Consider the following 21,631-nt stretch of genomic DNA (forward strand, 5'->3'; position numbering starts at 1 on the left):
TGTTTTTCAATGCATATCACATAATTTATTTAATTGTGGGGCATTTATAAAACAGTAAAGAGAATCAGAATGTAACAGATGTGTTTTTAAAAAATGAGATAATTATGTGGTTGTCATGGACAGAAAGACATTATATTTTACAGTGCCTGTTCTCAAAGAATAGAATAGAATGAATGTTTCAAAGAAAATGGAAATCTTCCATGCCATGAAAAACGACCTTGAAGTGTTGATTCCATGAATCACATTGAACATGAGTTAAGCTCCAGAACATCATTGTGTTTCGCACTGGTGTCAAAAAAGGGTCGATCTCAAAAATTGTGAAGGCCTTTGGAGATTGCGATGGTATCTCACAACCGAAGAGGAGCATCGGATCTGAAAGGGACACTATTCAATGCAGAAAACAGCAATAACGCGCAATATCGTTGCCAAGGAAACGAGGGAGGCAGCAGGGATAGCACTCCCAGATTCACTGAAAGGAAACTGGAAGTTTAATAAACGGCACTCGGAATGTCATCAGGTCATAAGGAATAGGAATAGAATTAGGCCATTCGGCCCATCAAGTCTACTTTTCATTCAATCATGGCTGATCTATCTCTCCTTCCTAACCCCATTCTCCTGCCTTCTCCCCATAACCTTTAACACCTGTACTAATCAAGAATCTATTTACCTGCTCTGCCTTAAAAATATCCACTGACTTGGCCTCTACAGCCTGTGGCAAAGAATTCCACAGATTCACCATCCTCTGACTAAAGAGATTTCTCATCTTCCTAAACGAACGTCCTTTAATTCATAGGCTATGTATGACCTCTAGTCCTAGACTCTCCCACTAGTGGAAACATCCTCTCCGCATCCACTCTATCCAAGCCTTTCACTGTTCTGTATGTTTCAATGAGGTCACCCCCACCCTCATTCTTATAAACTCCAGCGAATACAGGCCCAGTGCCGACAAACGCTCATCGTAGGTTAACCTGGGATCATTCTTGTAAACCTCTGGACTCTCTCCAGAGCCAGTACAACCTCCCTCAGATATGTTGTCCAATATTGCTCACAATATTCCAAATGCGGCCTTACCAGCGCCACGTAGAGCCTCAACATTACATCCCTGTTTTTGTATCCTGAAATACAAGCCATCCTGAAATAAATGCTAGCATTGAGTTTGCTTTCTTTATTACTGATTCGACTTGCAGAATAACCTTTTGGGAATCCTGCACCTGCCCTCCCAGGTCCCTTTGCACCTCTGATTTCTGGATTCTCACCCCATTTAGAAAATAGTCTAAGCTTTTATTTGTAAGGTCATTGCTGCAGTTAAAAAAATTGCCTGAAATCTGAAATTAAAATGTAAAATGCTGGAAGCACTCAGCAGGTCAGGCAACATCTGTGGAAAGAGAAACTGAGCAGATCAGACAATATCTGGTCCAAGACCTCTAATCAGAATGGGGAAAGGGACACAAACTAACTTGTTTTCTCTGTTTTCCAATTTAGTTTTAGTTTTGGAGTTACAGCTTCGGTCCATCGGGTCCACGCCAACCATCGATCACCCGTTCGCACTAGTTCTATTTTATTCCACTTTCTCCTCCACTCCCTACGCACTAGGGGCAATTTACAGAGGGCCGATTGACCTACAAACCTGCGCGTCTTTGGGATGTGGGAGGAAACCGGAGCACCCGGAAGAAACCCATGCGGTCACAGGGAGAACGTACAAACTTTGCATAACATCATCCAAGCTCGGGATTGAACCTGGGTCTCTGGCGCTGTAGGCAGCAGTTCTCTCAGTTGCGCCACTGTGATACCTACTGATTATGCCAAAAGGTCCCAGACCTGAAACGTTAACTGCTTCTCTTACTTTAGCTGCTTTCTGACATGTTGAATCTTTCCAGCATTTTCTTTTATTTTTAGGTCATTTCTTCAGTTCATCATTCTTGCTCAAACTTTAATTCTGTAATATATCAGGTAGGTTTTGTACGCCTTTTCCCATGGAAAGTAGATATTCGATTTCTCCGCCATTTCCTTATTTCCCATTCTAAATTATTTTGTCTCTGTCTGCAAGGAGCCTACATCTGAGGAGAGATAATCAGAATGGTCTAAATTTGTTTAGTTTAGTTTAGAGATACAGAGTTCGTGCGGACCAGCGATCCCTGCACATTAACACTCCTACACACACGAAGGACAATTTACAATTTCACCAAGCCAATTAGCCAACAAACCTGTACGTCTTTGGAGTGTGGGAGGAAACCGAAGATCTCGGAGAAAACCCACACGGTCACGAGGAAAACGTACAAACTCCGTACAAACAGCGCCCGTAGTCGGGATCAAACCCGGGTCTCTGGCGCTGTAAGGCAGCAACTCTACCGCTGCGCCACCGTGCTATGAAGGGTCTCAAAAATGAACTCTGCTTTGTTTACCGCAAATGTTGCTTCTTTGTCTAAGTGCAGCATTTTCTGACTTTATTTCAAGTCAAGAGCTTGTTTTATTGTCATATGTCTTGAAATGGAATGAACAAATTCTAACTTGCAGCAGCACAACAGACTATATTTTCACCGTCTGCATCTTTTTTTGTTTACTATCATATTTTATCCCGCCTTGTTATCAATTTGTTGACCCTCCTTTGCTGAGTACTAAAAAAAAATTCCGATCTTTTATTGCTATTTCTGGCAACGTTACAAGCCATCTTACTTTGATTTAATACTATCTTTAATTTCTCATCTCAGCCACGGATGTGTTGCTTTTTCTTTTGGGGGGTTTTATGCATTAAATACTCTGAAATTAGCTTTGTCCTTGCAACTTTGATACAGAAATTTTCCCAGGACCACAAAAGTGACACACAGCTGGATGTATCTTGTCAGATTCCACCATGGCCATGATTTGACTTGGAAATGATCAACGATGCAATTAACTGCAGGTCAATTCTATTATTCACTTGCGATGCAAAGATAACACCAAAATAATGTGATCACATTTCTTGATATGTTATAGTTTCAAAGGGAAATCTCAGTGCATTTCCATAACCAATTAGAGTCATGTAAGTGAGAGAAAGTCTTGCCCCACAAACCCCTCATTTTAAGTCCATTATATCTCATAAACCGTAATTCTGTGGTTTTCAGAGTCATTCAAGCATGTCTTTCCTTGAAGTGGATTAGACTTTTGGTCTGCAGTTTATTGCCTACATCCAGTGACACATGGATGAAAGATGAAATCTTTGCCATAAGGTCAAAAGTGACAGGAGCAGAATTAGGCCATTCGGCCCATCAAGTCTACTCCGTCATTCAATCATGGCTGATCTCTCTCTCCTAACCCCATTCTCCTGCCTTCTCACCATAACATCTGACACCCGTACTAATTTGTGTTCCACAATTATTTTTCCCCATTGACATGAACTGTGCATTATATCTCATCTCACAGGTTCTCTGTACAGGAGAATGAAAATGGTTAAGTTTTAACTAAAAGTCTGATGGTACAGCTTTTACTGGACAGGAGAGAATGAAAAAACTCTTGAGTGCTAAGTTAGAATTTCACTGAACTGTTTAATTGTATTTTTCATTGAGGTACGTGCAAGATTATCCTTAGACTGGGTTTTCTTCAGAGTTGGTGTGTGTATGCTTTCTTTTACAATTTCTAAGCCTTTCTTACATAATTTCTTGTTAATTTTCTTCCTATCTTTGAACAACATTACCCAACATTAAAAAAAAAAATCACTTTCAGGGAAGTAAAGTAATACAACTGAAGACAGGTCTTGACCCGCAAGGCCGCCCATTCCTTCTCTCCAGAGATGCTGCCTGTGCCGCTGAGTTACTCCAGCATTTTGTGTCTACCAACTGAATCTCTGTTCAGTTCAGTTTAGTTTATTGTCACGTGTACCGAGGTACGGTGAAAAGTTTTTGTTGCGTGCTATCCAGTCAGCGCAAAGACAATACAAGATTCCAATCGAGCCCTTTACAGTGTATAGATACATGATAAGGGAATAACGTTTGTGCAAGGTAGACAATAGACAATAGGTGCAGGAGTAGGCCATTCGGCCCTTCGAGCCAGCACCGCCATTCAAGGTGATCATGGCTGATCATTCTCAATCAGTACCCCGTTCCTGCCTTCTCCCCATACCCCCTGACTCCGCTATCCTTAAGAGCTCTATCTAGCTCTCTCTTGAATGCATTCAGAGAATTAGCCTCCACTGCCTTCTGAGGCAGAGAATTCCACAGATTCACAACTCTGTGACTGAAAAAGTTTTTCCTAAAAACAGGTAAAGCAAGTAAAGTCCAATCAAGGATAATCCGAGATTCTGACATAATCTCTCCCAAAACCCATAAACGTGCACCTTTTAGGAGAAGGTAATGATATTGTTCAAAGGTATGAAAATAGAGTCAATTTCTCACCTCAGACAGTCCAATCTAAAGGGAGATCCCAACCCGAAATGTCACCTATCCATGATCTCCAGAGATGCTGCCTGACCCGCTGAGTTACTCCAGCTGTTTGTGACATTCTTTATAAAGTTTAGCTCTGTACCATCATTTATATTACCTTTAACCATTCAACCACTGGAGAAAAATACTGTCCCGTTTCTTTAAGATGCGTTTTCACAAACTTTCTTTTGAAGCCTCATCAGCATGTGCCATTTTCCTGCATGGAATGGTGGAAAAGCAAGCTGTTCCATTATGATGCTCTTGGAATTTGAGATGCATCGTAGTGGCCCAAATCAATTTTACTTCCTTTACAGATCTTCAGAGATATGCACGTCCAAGTTTGGACCTTGGCAGGGCCGTGGTTTTAATGTGAAAGGGATGGTAGGGGAGTTGGGGTGTGAAGGATCAAAGTTGGTTACGGGGCATGTTCATGGCATTCGAATGCCACACAATGATGCGAGGACATAATTGCCCTGACAATGATGATCACCAATATAGACACAAAATGCTGGAGTAACTCAGCGGGACAGACAGCATCCCTGGAGAGAAGGAATGGGGGACGTTTCGGGTCAAGACCCTTCTTCAGACCGTTCTCATGTGTGATTGATGTGAAATCGTGACAGGCTTGCTCGAATGATTTGCACCTGGTCGAATTTCTAGAGTAGTGTGATTTGACTCTAGAAGTGGACCGAGTCACATTCAGGCTGTAGCCAGCAGCATAATCAAGGATGAGTCACACCCCGGCCTCTCCCTCTTCTCCCCTCTCCCATCAGGCAAAAAGTATAGAAGTGTGAAAACGCACACCTCCAGATTCAGGGATAGTTTCTTCCCAGCTGTTATCATGGAACTGAATTATCCTATCACAACCAGAGAGCAGTGCTGAACTGCTATCTATCTCTTTGGTGACCCTCAGACTATCCTTGATCGGACTTTGCTGGCTTTACCTTGCACGAAACGTTATTCTGTTATTATGTACAGTATCTATACACTGTAAATGGCTAGATTGTAATCATGTATTGTCTTTCTACTGACTAGATAACACACAACAAAAGACTGTACTTTCATTGTACCTCGGCACACGTGACAATAAACTAAACTGTTACTGCGGAGTCAGGGGGTATGGGGAGAGTGCAGGAATGGGGTACTGATTATGGATGGTCAGCCATGATCACGTTGAATGGTGGTGCTGGCTCAAAGGGCCGAATGGCCTACTCCTGTACCTATTGTCTATTGTCTATTGGTCTTTAGATAATAATTCAAAAAGCACTACACATCTGAATTTCCAAGCCAAAGTGTGTGAATGATTTGCAAGGTATGGCACGGTGAATTTGCACTGTATTACTATAGCGGAGATCACCTTTCTGATTTGAATTAATTTTATAATCTTCCATATAATCTGCAGTTTAAACGTATTCTGGTTTTTCAACAGGTCCCTCTCCCCAGAAACAGCTGAAACCATCTCAACCATTTGCAGTACCAAAACGAATTTTCGTGTCGCAGCCAGTAGCATCACATCAGCCATCTAGACTCACAAAGCATAATGAAGAAAACGAACCTGACTTGATCACTGCGTACTACAGTGTCCTGTGGTGTAAAACATCAAAGAAGAAGCACAAGAAATGGGAGGGAGACGCCATTTTGATTGTTAGAAAGACATCTGTGTTTCTCAAGGACACAGAAGGCAAAGACATTGGAAAAGGTTAGCGCTGTTACATTATTGTCAAAATATTTTAAACTTACCATTTACAACAATATTAAGATGCATTACTTACAAAATCATTATTTTATTCCGAAATTATAAAATGGAAAAAAATCTACTAAGAATGGTACAGCAAAGAATATTTTGAATGATGAAATGCTCAGTGTTGACTTGCACATAAATGGATGAGTTAATTTAATAATTTTTATTTAACTATTTGGTAAATGCACTGAAGATGAGGCGGTGGATATTGCAACGATTGGTGACTCGTTGACTATTACCATGAACTTGGAAAGCTTAGAAACATAGAAAATAGGTGCAGGAGGAGGCCATTTGGCCCTTCGAGCCTGCACCGCCATTCATTGTGATCATGACTGATCATCCACAATCAGTAACCTGTGCCTGCCTTCTCCTCATATCCCTTGATCCCACTAGCTCCTAGAGCTCTATCTAGCTCTCTTTTAAATTCATCCAGTGAATTGGCCTCCACTGCCTTCTGTGGCAGTGAATTCCACAAATTCACAACTCTGGGTGAAAAAGTTTCTACTCACCTCAGTTTTAAATGGCCTCCCCTTTATTCTTAGACTGTGGCCCCTGGTTCTGGACTCCCCCAACATTTTCCTGCATCTAGCTTGTCCAGTCCTTTCATAATTTTATACGTCTCTATAAGATCCCCTCTCATACTTCTAAACTCCAGTGAATACAAGCCCAGTCTTTCCAATCTTTCCTCATATGACAGTCCCGCCATCCCGGGGATTAACCTTGTGAACCTACGCTGCACTGCCTCAACAGCAAGAACATCCTTCCTCAAATTAGGTGACCAAAATTGCACACAATACTCCAGATGTGTCTCACCAGGGCCCTACACAACTGCAGAAGGGCCTCTTTACTCCTATAGTCAAATCCTCTCGTTCTGAAGGCCAACACGCCATTAGCTTTCTTCTGGAGTAAGTCAGTGGATCATCTCTGGAGAGAAAGGATTGGTGAAGTTTTGGGTCGGAATCCTTCTTCAGACTGATTTGTCTGAAGAAAGGTTCCGACCCGAAACATCACCCGTCCTTTTTTTTTCCAGAGATGCTGTCTGACCCGCTGACTTACTCCAGCACTTTATGTCTGTATTCGATCTATACCAGCAGCTGCAGTTCCAACCTACACAACGTGGAACACTCATCATTTGTAATTGGAGAAAACAAGGCAGAGTTAAGAAACACCATAATTTGGAGGAAGAAGTGAAAGTATAGAGGCTCAAGAAACTGCAGGCGCTGGAACCTTGAGCAAAAGCTCAAAAGCTGCTGTAGGAGTATGCACCATAACCTGCAGGACCCTCATTCAAACCACAAAGTATAAGAACCTGTTTCTTGTTTGTATGACCTACTGAGTGTTCCCAGCATTTTCTGTTTTGATTGTTCATTTACAATGTCAGCTTTGGCTTTTTCATTGATCATCTTTTTTTGACCTCGTCCCTCTCCCTGTTGCCTGCATACTTGTGCAAATGCCCATAGAAGACTTTTGCTTCCTTTCTTATCTCGACTGCCATTCTTTTTTTGTTTGCCTTATTTTCCTTTTCATTTCTTGTCTCCGTTTATTATATTTAGTTTGGTTCTCACTGGAGTCTTTTGGTTCTCATTGGAGACTTGCGTCTTTCACGTGAGATGCATGGCTTTTCTAACCACTTTGCATCATGCAATATTAAGTGCCAAGTCCTGTCTTTTTATATAGGTATGTTTCAGTTATCACAACTAGATTTCAGTTTACCAGTACTATAGCTCCCCAGTCTTATTCACCACAACTCATGTGTTGACATACATGCAGTTTAAACTTGTTCCTCAAAGTCTCTCATTCAGTTCCAATTTATTACTTTTCAAATTCCTTCAGGGTTTCTCTCGAACATTCCCACTGTTTTAGTTCAGTTTAGTTTATTGTCACGTGTACCGAGGTACAGTGAAAAGCTTTTGTTGTGTGCTAACCAGTCAGCAGAAAGACAATTCAAGATTACAATCGAGCCATTTACAGTGTACAGATACATGATAAGGGAATAAGGTTTAGTGCAAGGTAAAGCCAGCAATGTCCGATCAGAGATAGTCCTAGGGTCACTAAAGAGGTAGATAGTAGTTCAGCACTACTGAAATGTCAATGTTTTATTCACCTCTTTCTATTACCAATGGGTAGTGTTCATTCCGACCTCTGCCGCCCAACCACTCTGTGGCTGAAAACGTACCTTTGTTGGGTTAATACTATTTCATCACACTCTATACTGGTCTCTTTGATTCTTTCTTCCATGGAATTGAATCCAAAGTAGTACATGGTGTATCTTTCACATCGTTCTGCCCCCATTCGACTGCATATTAAATAGTGTTGCTTTCAAAATTATCATCCTTGTTTTCAACTTCATCAATAACAGTGACTTTCCATGTGTATCTTTATTGTGCAATAATCTGAGTTCACTATGTTACTTGATTTATGGACTCGATCAAATCAGTCTGAAGAAGGGTCCCGACCCGAAACGTCACCCATCCTTTTTCTCCAGAGAGGCTGCCTGACCAGCTGAGTTACTCCAGCACTTTGTGTCTATTCACTGGAATTCACTGGAATTTATAAGGATGAGAGGGGATCTTGTAGAAACGTGTAAAATTCTTGAGGGATCGGACAGGCTAGATGCAGGAAAATTGTTCCCAATGTTGGGGGAGTCCAGAACCAGGGGTCACAGTTTAAGAATAAGGGGTAGGCCATTTAGGACTGAGATGAGGAAAAACCTTTTCACCCAGAGAGTTGTGAGCCTGTGGAATTCTCTGCCACAGAAGGCAGTGGAGGCCAATTCACTGGATGTATTCAAGAGGGAGTTGGATATAGCTCTTGGGGCTAACTGAATCAAGGGTTATGGGGAAGGGAACAAGCAGGAACAGGGTACTGATTCTGGATGATCAGCCATGATCATATTGAATGGTGGTGCTGGCTCGAAGGGCCGAATGGCCTACTATTGCACCTACGTTCTATGTTTCTACCTTCTGAATATGATCACATCAGCATTGATGGCTATGCCATCAGTGTCCAAGTCTCAGAGCTGACTAGTTTCCTAACTAAAATTTTCCATTTTGTACTTTCTTGTTAGCTGGTTAGCAGGCAACAATAGCTTTTCACTGTACCTCGGTACACGTGACAATAAACTAAAGTAAACTAAACTAAACTTTCTTAAAATCTACCCTTTTGTCCAGGCTTTTGGTTGACTGCTTAAATATCTGGCCCTGACCTGGTGTCAAATATATTTTGATTAATCTTGCAACGTCTTGATGTGATAAAAGTGCATTTTAAGTTTAAGATTTTAATTTTTTTTCCACTTTACAAATGAACCTCTTGCCTTTTGAACATACTGGCTTTGTATTTATTGAATACATATTGAACGCTCGATCTTTGTTGCTTCAGCCCAATTTACTCTGCTCACTGGATTTCTTATCCCTTTGAAGTTGGCCTTACTTAAATTAAGGAACAGGAAATTACTGGCAGCACTGCAGATCCTGATTACCGTTTCCAACAGATGTGAAGGAAGTGGAGGGGTAATGTGAAAATAAAATTAACAGTTAGACTTCATTTAGGTTCAAATGTGGATTAAGAGTAAATGGTAAAGTATTTCTCAATTGAGAACCAAAATTTCCTCATTTGTTATGTATACTAGCCCAAGAAGGAGGAAATGGAGTGATACTGTGTGGAAGCAGGCCCTTCGGCCCAACTTGCCCACACCGGCCAACATGTCCCACATACCCGCCTGCCCGTGTTTGGCCTATATCCCGCCAAACCCATCTTAAAAGTTGGGATAGACAATGCCTCAACTACCTCTTCTGGCAACTTGTTCCATACACCCACCACCTTTTGTGTGAAAAAGTTACCCCTCAGATTCCTATTAAATCTTTTCCCCTTCACCTTAAACCTATGTCCTCTGGTCCTCGATTCCTCTACTCTGGGCAAGAGATTCTGTGCATCTACCTGATTTATTCCTCTCATGATTTTATACACCTCTATAAGATCACCCCTCACCTTAAACCTATGTCCTCTGGTCCTCGATTCCTCTACTCTGGGCGAGAGATTCTGTGCATCTACCCGATCTCTTCCTCTCATGATTTTATACATGCTGAATGATGCTGAATTTAATTGTGGGGAGTCGGTTTATACAAGTCGAGTACATTCCCCTGGGAGAACATCTGGGCATTAATAGTTGTAATATAACTGTGGTTAATGCAGTTCCATTTTAGATAATGAAAAGAAGTTACAAATGAAAATATCCGTAGAAGAGGATCCCGAGGAGTTTAGAAGGATGAGGGGAATCGCGTTGAAACTTACCGAATAGAGAAAGGCCTGGATAGAGTGAATGTGGAGAGGATTTTTCCACTAGTGGGAGAGTTGAGGACCAGAGGCCTTAGCCTCAGAATGAAAGGAAGTACCTTTAGAAAGGAGATGAGGAGGAATTTCTTTATGGTAAATCTGTGGAATTTATTGCCACAGACGGCTGTGGGGGCCGTCAATGGATATTTTTAAGGCGGAGATTGACAGAGTCTTGATTAGTATGGGTGTCGGGTTATGGGGAGAAGGCAGGAGAATGGGGTTGAGAGGGAAAAACAGATTGAATGGTGGAGTAGACTTGATGGGCCGAATGGCCGGATTCTGCTCCTGGAACCGATGAACTTATCCAATCAAAGTATTCCTATTTCAAATGGCAAACATGATGCTAAGGCAGGTAAGAGTTCATCTTGGCATCATGTTCATCACAGATGTTGTGGGCCAAAAGGTCTGTTTCTTTACTGTGCTGTGCTGTTCTGTGTAGTTGAGGCAGAATACAGCAGAAATGGAAAAACTGAAATAAAGACAGAAAACGCTGGAACTGCTCACTCACAAATTCAGCCACCTTATTTTTGAAAAATATCCTTTCAGCAGGAGATGGCCCACCAGTGTTACACTACTCATTTTCTCACAGTTCCCACTGTACTTTCCTTTAGACATAGTCATTATTTAGCTGCATTATCTCATCTAATAGCTGGTTGGGATTCTTTCCCTATCTCATCTAATAGCTGGTTGGGATTCTTTCCCTATCTCATCTAATAGCTGGTTGGGATTCTTTCCCCATCTCGTTACCTCAAGTCATTTTGATGATTGTACCTATTGATATTGCACGTGGCAATAATAATAATAGTATCAATATGGATTGATCATAATGCCTTAGCTATCCAAAACTTGTGTGGTGCGTCTGTTTCACATAATCAAGACTCATGCCTTTGCTTCCAAGAATTAGAAATTTATTCAGTCCTTGTTTTGCAAAATGGCAACATACATGCCCTTCCCTTTAAAATATAAATAGTGGTTATGCAAAAAATACTTCCAAATGAATAAAAATAACCTGGAGTTATATTCATCTTATTCGTCTTGTGCAGTTTCCAATTCAATGGTATGAACATTGAGTTCTTCAATTTTAGGTAACCACCTTTCTCCTCCTGTGCTTCACCTGGACTCGCACCGATTTCTCCCCTCCCTCTCCTCCTCCACATACATTCGTCCCTCTTGCTTCACGATTCACAGCTCTTCAATGCTTTTCTCTCACACCTTCTGTTTTTTTCTCCCCTGGCCTTTGTCCAACTATCTGCCTATCACAATCCCCCCTCGCCCTTGTTCAACTATTACCTGCCACACTTTGTCCTGCACCTCCTCTCTTCCAGCTTTCCTCCGCCCCTCTACAATCAGTTCGAAGAAGGGTCCTGACCCAAAACGTTACCTATTCATGTTTTCCAAAGATGCTGCCAGACCCACTGAGTTACTCCAGCACTTTGTGTGTTTTTATTTTGTAAACCAGCACGTGCGGTTCCTTGTTTCTACATTTCAGCTGGAATTATATTTATTCAAAGATAGACGTAAAGAGCTGGAGTATATCAGCGGGACAGGCAGCATCTCTGGAGAGAAGGAATGGGTGACGTTTCAGGTCGAGACCCTTCTCCAGACTGATCTACAAACTCTGGTGGGTCCTCTCCAGCTGCCTGCCTCTCCAGCTTTTTGTGTCTATCTTCGATTTAAACCAGCATCTGCAGTTCTTTCCGACGCGTTATATTTATTCATTTACTTTTCTTTCAGGAACAGGATACAAATTAAAAGAACTCGCAAGTCTTTCTGAGGGCCAGACTTTATTTGTCAGTGGAAAGGAGATTGAGATTATGGGAACAATTTCAACAGAGGACTTCATGAGTGGTCGCTGTTTCAACGCCGCCGCCACGGCTGCTTCTTCAGACCCGTCACTGCCGAACCCCTCGCAACAGCCTTTGCTGAAACAGTTCACCAGCCCATTGAGAGATGCCTCTGGGTTCAGCCAAGTAGAAGGCCTTAAGAAACCCGCCGCGGACTGTAAACCAAGGCACGATCCAACGGCACCAAGTAAACATCATTCCTAGACATCCCTAGTGGCTGCTGGTTCAACACTGACAATGTTAAATAATTCCCAACACTGCTATTAACTGCTATATCATAAACTTCTCCAACAGGCGAGTGTGTATAATAGCACAAGGACAGATCCTTCGGTCCCCGGCAATCAACTTCACTCATTTTCCACACATTTTCCTCAATTCCCTCAGGGATTTTGCCGCTCATCTGCATCTACAGGGTGACTAGTGACGGACACTTGACCTGGCAACCTCCATGTCTTTGGGGTGCCTTTTCAAGAGAGAATTAGAACAAGCTCTTAGGACTAAAGAAATCAAGGGATATGGGGAAAAAGCTGGAACGGGGTACTGATTTTAGATGATCAGCCATGATCATATTGAATGGCAGTGCTGGCTCGAAGGGCCGAAAGGCCTACTCCTGCACCTATTTTTCTATGTTGGAGGAAACCAGAGCACTTCAAAGAAATTAAGGCATTCACCGGAAGAATGTGCAACTCCCAGGGAAGGCAGTGAGTTGCTGGAGCTGTGAGGCCCTCTAGCTTTGAGTTTTGGGATACAGCATGAAAACAGGCCCTTCGGCCCACCGAGTCAACGCCTGCAATTGATCACCCGTTTAAGCTAGTTCTGTGTTATCCAACCTTCGCATCCACTCCATACACACTCGGGGCAATCTACAGCAGCCAAATAATCTACAAACCCGCACGTCTTTGGGATGTGAGTGAAACCGGAGTTCCCGGAGGAAACCTACGTGGTCACAGGCAGGGAGAACGTGTGAACTCCACACCGACAGCACCCGAGGTCAGGACGGAAATCGGGTGTCTGGCACAGAGAGCCAGTAGCTCTCCAAGCTGCGCCACTGTGCCATTGACACAATCCAATTTCGAAGCCAGGATCCAAATTGGTATTTCAATTTAGGCCTCTCTGTAAGGATTTTTGTACATTCTCCTGTGACCTGCGTAAGTTTTTTCCGAGATCTTTCGTTTCCTCCCACACCCCAAAGACATACAAGTCTGTAGGTTAATTGGCTTGGTATAATTGTAAATTGTCCCTAGTGCATGTAGGATAGTGTTAGTGTGCGGGGATCACTGTTCGGTGCGATCTCGGTGGGCCAAAGGGCCTGTTTCCACGCAGTATCTCTAAACTAAACTTAGCCAAGTTAATTTATCTTAATAATGTGGTCTTTCAGATTAGATTATGATATTTCAACACTCCAATGTAAGAGCGAGAAATTGGCTAAAGTTACCACTTTTGATTACTGTGTGAAGGCATTTGCATTTACTAAAAATATATACACTTGGATATTTGTGTTTGTCTACAATGTGCTCTAAGATAGACTCAGTGTAATGGCCTTTTCAATTAAATAGTTTGATGACATTAACTGCCCGAGGGAACAAAGAACTGGCATAATCCAATGAGGGTAGACACAAAGTGCTGGAGTAACTCAGCGGGTCAGACGGCATCGCTGGAGAACATGGAAAAGTGACGTTTCTGTTCGGGATCTTTGTTCAGACTTGAAACGTCACCTATCCATTTTCTCAGGGACGCTGCCTGATCCGCTGAGTTACACCAGCATTTTGTATCATTCCTTGGTAAACCAGCATCTGCAGTTCCTTGTTCCTATAATCCAAATGAGGGATTGTCTTCAGAAAAAGGAGAAAAATAGAAAGTTAATTTTTTTAAAAACATCAAACTTTCAGCAAATCTTTTTAGCCATTACCAGAACATACACTCTGCAAGCTTCATCCTTTGATTAATTGACCGGGTGTTGAGTGTGCCCCAACAGTAATGTTTTCACGTCAAACTGTAGCTGACCAGCAGTTAGAGAATGGGAGTTTTAGAAGTATTGATGGGGAACATTGGGCCTCTTGAACCCTTGATGGATGTTTAAAAGAGATTATCAATTAGACATGCTCTGCAACTTTAAACCACCTTGGTTTCTCTTTTTATTTTTCCAGTTCTCATGAAGGGTCCTAAGCCTTCATTAACTTTGTGTGGGAAGGAACTGCAGATACTGGTCTACACTGAAGATAGACACAAAATGCTGGAGTAACTTAGCGGGACAGGCAGCATCTCTGGAGAGAAGGAATGATTGACACTTCGGTCAAGTCTGAAGAAGGGTCTTGATCCGAAAGGTTACCCATTCCTTCTCTCCAGAGATGCTGCCTGTCCCGCTGAGTTACTCCAGCATTTTGTGTCTATCTTCGCCATTAACTTTGTTTCTCTCATTACAGATGCTGCCCGACCTACTGAATATTTCTAGCTTTAGGTTTTTATTTTTCCATTCATATACCCCTGTGATTTCCCCTTGGTTCATCAAATTAAAGATTTTGAATCAGCAAAAAAGTATTACAAAAAATATTATTCACTGCATCGAAATGTGATATTAATACAGAGAAAATAAGTCAGTTCTTGGGTGTAAAATGCTTAAATGCTTTGATTATTCACACAGGCTATGGAATAATTCTGCAAAAGTTGTTAGTTAAATGTATAGTTCTCAATTTTTTACCAACAGATGCTTTAGTGATGCCACGACCAAATCTGAGCCACCAGTGGATGTTTAATAAAACCAATCTGCCACTGGTAGATGTGGTGGTGGACCCTTATCTCACCATTCACTTTCGACCTCACCAGAGGGATGGTGTGATTTTCCTTTACGAGTGCATAATGGGAATGAGGTAAATCACCCTGCTTTCTCACGCTGCAAAATGTTACGGTCATGATACACTTAGATCAGATGTTGGTGAAGCCACATTTAGAGTATTGTACATGGAACATGGTTAGGACAGGCTTGGAGGGATATGGACCAAATGCAGGCAGGTGAGACTAGTGCAGCTGGGACATGTTGGCCCGTGTGGACAGGTTGGGCCGAAGGGCCTGTTTCCAATCGGTCACACTATGACTCTATTGTGTTCAGTTTTGGACACCATGTTATTGGAAAGATGTTGTCAAGCTTGCAATGGTTCAGAGAAGATTTACCAAGATGTTGCCAGGACTTGAGGGACTGAGCTCTTGGGTAGAGGTTGAACAGGCTAGGGCTTTATTCCTTGGAGCACAGGAGGGATGATCTTACAAAATCATGAGAGGAGTAGATCCTAGTCTTTTCAGTCAGAATTAGACTTTTCAGTCTGAAGAAGGGTTCCGGCCCAAAACTGCCTATTCATCATATCATATATATACAGCCGAAAACAGGCCTTTTCGGCCCTCCAAGTCCGTGCCGCCCAGCGATCCCCGTGCATTAACACTATCCTACACCCACTAGGGACAATTTTTACATTTTACATTTACCCAGCCAATTAACCTACATACCTGTACGTCTTTGGAGTGTGGGAGGAAACCGAAGATCTCGGAGAAAACCCACGCAGGTCACGGGGAGAACGTACAAACTCCTTACAGTGCAGCACCCGTAGTCAGGATCGAACCTGAGTCTCCGGCGCTGCATTCGCTGTAAAGCAGCAACTCTACCGCTGCGCTACCGTGCCGCCTGAGTTACTCCAGCATTTTGTGTCTATCTTCGGTATAAACCAGCATCTGCATTTCCTCCGTACACAAGATGAAGTAATTTGGGCGATGAATACCAATTCTTTGGTATTGCACACCATGTTTATGTGTGCTGCACTAAGGAATTGAAGTAAAAACCTAATTGCGTTGTTCTTGTAAGGTGTCAGTTTTGTTAAAAGACCCTAGTGCTGTTGCACCATGTCAACTCAAAGGCATCCAGACGTGCAGTTGTGTCAGATACATTTTGACAGCATTTCTCCCAAGTTCATTTATACACACATGTCTACAAATAGGAAAAGTTGATTTTTGACAAATGTATATGGGGCTCACTTTAATCCATTTCAGTGCATGGATCAACCTTTCAATGATGCATAGAGCACAGAAATGGGCCCTTCAGGCCACCAAGACCCACTGACCTTTTTGCCCATCCACTCAAATCCCATTTGCCTGCATTAGGACCATATTCTCCTGTGCCTTGCCTATTGAAGTGTCCGTCTAAATGCCTCTTAAATGGAGTTGTTGTAGTTGATTCCATAATCTCCTATGTCAGTGTGTTCCAGATACCAATTCACTGTAGACAAAAAAAAGTTTGCCTCTCAGATCCCCTATAAAACTTCTTCCTCTTACCACATCCTCTTGTTTTTGATATAGAAAAACATAGAAACATAGAAAATAGGTGCAGGACTATACCATTCGGCCCTTTGAGCCAGCACCGCCATTCATTATTATCATGGCTGATCATCCAGAATCAGTACCCCGTTCCTGCTTTCTCCCCATATCCCTTGGTTCCATTAGCCCTACAAGCTATATCCAACTCTCTTGAATACATCCAGTGAATTGGACTCCACCACCTTCACTTTCTGAGTGAAAAAGTTTTTCCTCATCTCAGTCCTAAATGGTCAACCCCTTTTTTCTTAAACTGTGACCTATTGTCCTGGACTCCCCCAACATCGGGAACATTTTTCCTGCATCTCGTCTGTCCAATCCCTTAATAATTTTAGATGTTTCTATAAGATCCCCTCTCATCCTCGTCTCTTCCTGAATAGATCCTTAAAAATGTTGTTGCTTTGAACAAAGGTTCTGAGCCAATAAAATATCAAATTTTCAATATGATGCGATATAAATTCCTTTGCATGGAATGCTATGTCGATGAATTTATAGCCCAGCACATGTATCTAGTGCACGTTCCGGATTTTAGATCAAGTGGTTAAGCGTATAAAATACAATATATGTACTTTTTATGCTAATTTGTGAAGTTTAGTTTTGTTTAGAGATACAGTGCGGTAACAGGCCCTTCAACCCACCGAGTCCGCACCGACCAGCGATCCCCTCACACTACCATTATCCTACACGCACTAGGAACAATTGACAATCTTTACCAAAGCCAATTAACCGACAGACCTGAACGTCTTTGGAGTGTGGGAGGAAACCTGAGAACTCAGGAGTAAACCTGCGCAGGTCACGGGAAGAACGTACAAACTCTGTACAGACAGCACCCATAGTCAGGATCGAACCCGAGTCTCTGGCGCTGTAAGGCAGCAATTCTACCGCTGTGTCGTCGTGCCGCCCCAATTTAGTTGAAGTTTAACTATTTTCCTTTAAAACGCAATGGTTGTATTGATAGTTTAATTCTAACTCCGGATTGTTAAATATGACCAATTATTTCCAGAGCATCGAGCAGATTTGGTGCTATTTTGGCAGATGAAATGGGTCTGGGGAAAACCCTGCAGTGTATCGCACTGATTTGGACTCTCATGCGACAAGGACCTTATGGGAACAAGCCTGTCATCAAGAAGACCCTCGTAGTTACACCAGGGAGTCTTGTAAAAAACTGGGTGAGAGAGTTCCAGAAGTGGCTTGGTCTGGAGAGGTTAAAGGTCTTTGCAGTCGATCAGGTAATTTAACATCATTATTTATATTTCTTTAGTTTAGTTTAGTTTAGAGATACAGTGCGGAAACAGGCCCTTTCGGCCCACCGGGTCCACACCGACCTGCGATCCCCGCACACTAGGGACAATTTTTTTTTTCATTTACCAAGTCAATTAACCTACATACCTGTACGACTTTGGAGTGTGGGAGGAAACCGAAGATCTCGGAGAAAACCCACGCACGTCACGGGAAGAACATACAAACTCCGAACAGACAGCACCCGTAATTGAGATCAAACCCAGGTCTCCGGCGCTGCATTCGCTGTAAGGCAGCAACTCTACCGCCACCTTGTCCACCCTTCTTTCCCCTTTGATATTTTCAGAGAGTACATACTGTGGAAAATTAAAATCAGTTGCAAGGTATCTAAGAGCTTTTAACGTTATGATTTTAAATGTTACAATTACTGGATGTGTAAACACTTTGGAACAGCAGTCTTTATTTTTTTCACTTCTATGGTTTTTTTTTCTCTTTCTGCTCCCTCTATCTTTAAACTCTTTTGGACATCTTTTGAAGAAGGGTCACCTCCACAGATGCTGCCTGAGTTCACTGACATTTTTTTGATATGTGGCTAACAGGCAAAACAAATTTAAGAAGGTGAATAAGATCCAAAAGTGAGAAAATTGCCCTGCTCCTGGTAAAAATCATGGCTGCATCTCGGCTTACTGTGTATATCACTCATTTTTATGAGTTTCTTTGCTTGTAGGATCACAAAGTAGAAGACTTCATCACTTCGCCGCTTTACCCCGTTCTCATCATTAGCTATGAGATGTTGCTGCGGTGCGTGGAACCCATTCAGGACTTGCATTTTAACCTACTAATTTGTGATGAAGGACACCGTTTAAAAAATAGCTCCATCAAGACATCCTCCGCTATTCTCAGCCTGTCTTGTGAGAAAAGAGTGATTCTCACTGGTAAGTTATCCTCAAACTGTTGTTCCATGCAGGAAGATATTGCATCAATATAATATGAGAACCATAGGCAGGGTAGGTAGTCAGAACCTTTTTCCCAGGATGGAAAAAAATCAAATATGGTGGCACGATGGCGCAGCGGTAGAGCTGCTGCCTTACAGCGCTTTCAGCGCCAGAGTCGCGTGTTCGATCCCGACTACAGGTGCAGTCTGTACGGAGTTTTACGTTCTCCCCGTGACCGCCTGGATTTTCTCCGAGATCTTCGGTTTCCTGCCGCACTCCAAAGATGTGCAGGTTTGTAGGTTAATTGGCTTGGTATAAATGTAAATTGTCCTTAGTGTGTGCAGGATAGTGTTAGTGTGCGGGGATCGCTGGTCGGTGTGGACTCGGTGGGCCAAAGGGCCTGTTTCTGCGCTGTATCTTTAAACTAAACTAAATACTGGAGGGTATAGTTTTAAGGTGAGAGGGGCAAAGTTTAAAGGTGACGTGCAGGGCAAGTTATTTTACACAGAGGGCAGTGAGTGCCTGGAATGCGCTGCTAGCTGTGGTGGTTAGGGTTGCCAACTTTCTCACTCTCAAATAAAGGACGCAAGATGACGTCACCGCCTGCGTCCCACGTGACCTCATCAGCCAGCGGTCACATGCTCCCGCTCCACTAATGGTGGCCGCCGAGGCCGGGAAGCGGGTTGCAACGCAACCTCCGTCAGGCGGTGCCCAGGCCTCCGGGCCTACACTGTCCAAGCCTACAGTGTCCGGGCCTACAGCGCCCCCCGGGCCTACAGTGTCCGGGCGTACAGCGGCCCCCGGGCCTAATACGGGATAAGGACGGGACAAACCAATTTATCCCAATATACGGGATGTTCCGGCTAATACGGGACAGTTGGCAACCCTAATGGTGGTGGAGACAGATACAATAGTGGATAGACACATGGATATGCAGGGAATGAGGAGTGTGGATTATATGCATGAAGAGTTGGTCTTGGCACCATGTTCGGCACAGCCAATGTGGGCCCAAGGTTCTCGTTCTGTACTGTTCTATGTTCTATAAGGAGGAGTTGCACATCTAATTGAAATTGTTCTCCTATGTCGCCGCGCCACTGTATTTCCTTCTAGATTAAATTTGTATCTGCTATATCATGGCACTGGCTTGATAGAGGTGGAGCAGTCAAACAGCCTGCAAGATAAGAGGCATGTTGCTTCGTTTATGGGAAGCATTGCCTTCTCTATCTGGAAACCAAATGCCGCACGTTGTTGCAAAGTATCCTTACACAGCAGTGGATGCTGTTGGTTCATAGTTGTTTTAGTCTATTAAATAAGATGCTCATTATGGAAGTATCTGTCAAAAAATGCCAATGGCAGAGTACCCAACTGGTAGTTCTTTTCCCAAAGTGCTACCCACAATGAAGACACGAGGAACTCCAGATGCTGCAATCTTGAGCAAAACACAAAGTGCTGGAATAACTCAGTAGGTCATGCTGCATTGTGGGGGGAAAGTTCAGATGACGTTTTGGGTCAGGATCCTTCTTCAATCCGACCCGAAAAGGTGCTTTATTACCTCTCCCACAGATGCAGCCTGACCTGTTGAGTTACTCCAGCAATTTGTGTTTTAGAGCACAACATTATCTCTGAGACAGCGTCTCTGAATTAGTCACATCAGCAGAATAGGTTTGAAGGTAAATAAGTGAAACAAGTGGATTATTAGTTGATGTCTTGGGCACATCTACATAATAGGCCGGATGTCATTAAGACCATAAGACATTGGAGAAAAGCTAGGCCATTCGGCCCATCGCATCTGCTCCACCATTCGATCATGGCTGATTTTTTTTCCCCTCTTAACCCCATTCTCCTGCTTTCTCCCCATAACCTTTGACGCTCTTACTAATCAAAAACCTATCAATCTCCGTTTAAAAATGCCCAATGACTTGGCCTCCACTACTGTCTGTGGCAATGAATTCCACAGGTTCACCACCTCCGGAAATTCTTCCTCATATCCATTCTAAAGGTATGTCCTTTTATTCTAAGGAGGTGCCCTCTGGTCCACTACTGAAAACATCTTCTCCTCATCCATTTTATCCAGGCCTTTCATTATTCAGTAGGTTTCAATGACATTTTCCCCTTCATCCTTCTAAGCTCCAGCGAGTACAGGCCCAGAGTCATCGAAAGCTCCTGATAGATGAACCCAATCTTCCCTGAGATCATTCTCGTAACCCTCCACTGGACCCTCTCCACTTCAGCATGTCCTTCCTCGGATATGGGGCCCAAAACTGCACACAACATCCGAATGTGGCCTGACCCACACCTTATAGAGCCTTGATATTATATCCTTGCTTCTATATTCTAGTCCTCTCGACATAAATGCTAACATTGCATTTGCCTTCCTTTCGGATTGGACACGTTAGAGGCAGGAAACATGTTCCCAATGTTGGGGGAGTCCAGAACCAGGGGCCACAGTTTAAGAATAAGGGGTAGGCCATTTAGAACAGAGATGAGGAAAAACTTTTTCAGTCAGAGTTGTAAATATGTGGAATTCTCTGCCTCAGAAGGCGGTGGAGGCCAATTCTCTGGATGCTTTCAAGAGAGAGCTAGATAGAGCTCTTAAAGATAGCGGAGTCAGGGGGTATGGGGAGAAGGCAGGAACGGGGTACTGATTGTGAATGATCAGCCATGATCACATTGACTGGTGGTGTTGGCTCGAAGGGCCGAATGGCCTCCTCCTGCACCTATTGTCTATTATTGTCTTCCCATCGACTCAACCTGCAAATAAACCTTTGGAAATCCTGCACCAGCACTCCC

General features: G+C 43.0%; 1 protein-coding gene across 4 annotated transcripts in view; it reads left to right on the plus strand.

The window, feature by feature from the left end:
- The window catches only part of rad54b (RAD54 homolog B), a 111,852-nt gene that overhangs the window by 52,845 nt on the left and 37,376 nt on the right, over positions 1–21,631 (plus strand). For all 4 annotated transcript variants that reach the window (XR_013547151.1, XM_078397182.1, XM_078397181.1 and 1 more), the window contains 5 exons: positions 5,824–6,093; positions 12,202–12,498; positions 15,016–15,178; positions 17,671–17,896; positions 18,634–18,841. Coding sequence is in view for 3 of the 4 variants with exons in the window: in XM_078397182.1 (XP_078253308.1) it covers positions 5,824–6,093; positions 12,202–12,498; positions 15,016–15,178; positions 17,671–17,896; positions 18,634–18,841 (1,164 nt within the window). In the remaining variant the exon portion in view is untranslated. The remainder of the gene's footprint in view (positions 1–5,823; positions 6,094–12,201; positions 12,499–15,015; positions 15,179–17,670; positions 17,897–18,633; positions 18,842–21,631) is intronic.

The sequence above is a fragment of the Rhinoraja longicauda genome, chromosome 4 (genome assembly GCF_053455715.1).
Source record: "Rhinoraja longicauda isolate Sanriku21f chromosome 4, sRhiLon1.1, whole genome shotgun sequence".
Lineage (NCBI taxonomy): Eukaryota > Metazoa > Chordata > Chondrichthyes > Rajiformes > Arhynchobatidae > Rhinoraja > Rhinoraja longicauda.